The 2,069-nt window shown below is 44.3% G+C and overlaps 1 protein-coding gene across 1 annotated transcript; it reads right to left on the reverse strand.

The window, feature by feature from the left end:
* Window positions 1-214: 214 nt before the first annotated feature.
* On the reverse strand, window positions 215-1,742 carry LOC122659119. Its single transcript, XM_043854266.1, has 3 exons — window positions 1,447-1,742; window positions 896-1,383; window positions 215-822 (listed from the first exon to the last, which is right to left on the reverse strand). The coding sequence occupies exons 1-3, from the start codon at window positions 1,740-1,742 to the stop codon at window positions 215-217; spliced, it is 1,392 nt and encodes a 463-aa protein (XP_043710201.1).
* Window positions 1,743-2,069: the final 327 nt, after the last annotated feature.

The following is a 2,069-nucleotide window of genomic DNA, read 5'->3' on the forward strand; positions in this document are numbered from 1 at the left end:
AAAACCCTAGCATCTTGCAACTGATCAAATAAATCATCGATCCTTGGTAATGGGTACCAATTCTTGATTGTCAGCTTGTTAAGTTCACGGTAATCGATGCATAGGCGTATACTACCATCCTTCTTCACAAATAGAATGGACGCACCCCACGGGGAAACACTTGGCTTAATAAGACCCTTCTTCAGTAGATCATTAAGCTGTCCCTGAAGTTCTTTTAGTTCAGATGAGGCCGTTCTGTACTTGCTTTAGACACTGGAGCAGCACCGGGTATTAGATCGATCATAAATTCTATCTCTCGATCCGGTGGTAAGCGTGTAAGGTCTTCTGGAAAGACATCAGGGAAATCCCTTACCACTCTTATTTCTTCCATCGGTGTAACCTTTGCTTCAAAGTCCACTACTGAGTCTAGGCAACATTGACAACCTTGGGCTAAGACTTTCTGGACCTGGAGAGCTGATATGATTGGGTTATTGGGTTTCTTACTTTTATTACCCTTAAACATAAACTCATTTTCCTCTCCTGCCCTGAAAAGTATCTTCCTTTCTGCACAAATCAAACTAGCCCCATGCGTGGATAACCAGTCCATTCCCAGAATCACATCAAAATCTTTCATGTCTAAGATAATTAAACTGGCTTCGAGTCCATGGTCGCTCACTCGAATAGGGTAAAAGTGAAAAGATCGATCCAGCTCAACTTTGCTTCCAGTCGGCGTACTAACCGGTTCAAAAGGTAACTTCTCAGCAAAGGAGAGGGATATAAAGGAGTGTGACGCCCCCGAATCAAATAACACATAAGCAGGTAAGGAGCACACAGAAATCATGCCTGACAGACACCGGATAGCCAAATATGGTAAGATAAATTTAATTAATTTGACTAAGGTGGTTAGGTGTAGTACCTGTGATAACACTGGGGTCAACCTGAGCTTCCTTATGGGTGACAGAATAGACTCGTCCCTGAGTCTTCCTCACTGGAGCAGGAGCAAGTGGACGAACAGCAACCCTTGCTAGGGATGGTTTGGAAGTCGCTACCAGCCATGAACCCGATTGTCGTGATTGAGGACAATCCTTGGCCATATGCCCAGACTCCTTGCAGTTGTAACATATGAGAGTCTGTGCTACATAGTGAGATGCAGGTTCAGATTTAGGCACTTGAGTTGAATCAGGCCTGCGGAATTGAATTGGGGTCGCATTGGTATAAGATCCTCTTCTTTGAAACTTGCTAGGTCCCTTAGGGTCATGAGATGATACCGGCCTCTTGCCTACTTGGATGGCCTGATAATTCGCTCTCTGTTGGTCTTCTATCAGTTTAGCAGCTTCAACCACTTCAGCATAGGTGGGATACTTGTGCAACACCACTGCAGTGCTCAGACAGGCTCTAAATCCTCTTTTGAATCATTTTGCTTTCACGTCATCAGTCTTTAAATGGGTCGGAGCAAAATAGAAATACTCCTCAAAAAGTTGTTGGTATTCAAAGACTGATTTGGATCCTTGGCTGAGGTTCATGAATTCAATCTCCTTCTTTTCTCGAAAATTTCTTGGAAAGTAATTCTTGAGAAAAGCTTCCTTAAATTGATTCCAAGTAGCATTGGGATATCTTGCCCAAAAATGATCTTTCGAGGAACGCCACCATATATCAGCGTCACCTCGGAGTTGAAAAGTAGCACACCGGATCTTCTCGAGATCATTACATGGTAATACTTCAAAGATCCTCTCGAGATCCCTAAGCCAAGTAGCTGGAAACATTGCGTCATGGACCAGCTTTAAAAAAGTGGGAGGATGGTGCTTTTAGAATCTCTTGGAGAGTTTGGAGGCATAAACCCATTCCGGTATTACGTTTCTAACCGGTAGAGCAGCCGGAGGAGGGGGAGGTGGATCTTGGTTTACTTGTGCTGCAGGAGCTTCGTTAGCAGCCAACCCAGAAGGAGGAATGATAGAAGTAGCATTAGCCGGAGGATTTGGGACTCCATGTACTTGAGGTGGTACTCTTGGTCCTTCCCTACCAGCATTTTGAAGCTGGGCAGCCACATCACGTTTGGGAATCTCGTTGTTCTCTTCACATAACACGAAGAA

Source organism: Telopea speciosissima, chromosome 4, assembly GCF_018873765.1.
Source record: "Telopea speciosissima isolate NSW1024214 ecotype Mountain lineage chromosome 4, Tspe_v1, whole genome shotgun sequence".
Lineage (NCBI taxonomy): Eukaryota > Viridiplantae > Streptophyta > Magnoliopsida > Proteales > Proteaceae > Telopea > Telopea speciosissima.

Excerpts from the sequence above, each read along its gene's own strand:
- LOC122659119 (XM_043854266.1), bottom strand. The coding sequence starts at position 1,742 with ATGTTTCCAGCTACTTGGCTTAGGGATCTCGAGAGGATCTTTGAAGTA. Across the intron at positions 1,384-1,446 it reads TACCAACAACTTTTTGAGGA|AGGATTTAGAGCCTGTCTGA; the intron begins GTATTTCTATTT and ends ATGATTCAAAAG. Across the intron at positions 823-895 it reads TGACCCCAGTGTTATCACAG|GCATGATTTCTGTGTGCTCC; the intron begins GTACTACACCTA and ends GGTGTCTGTCAG.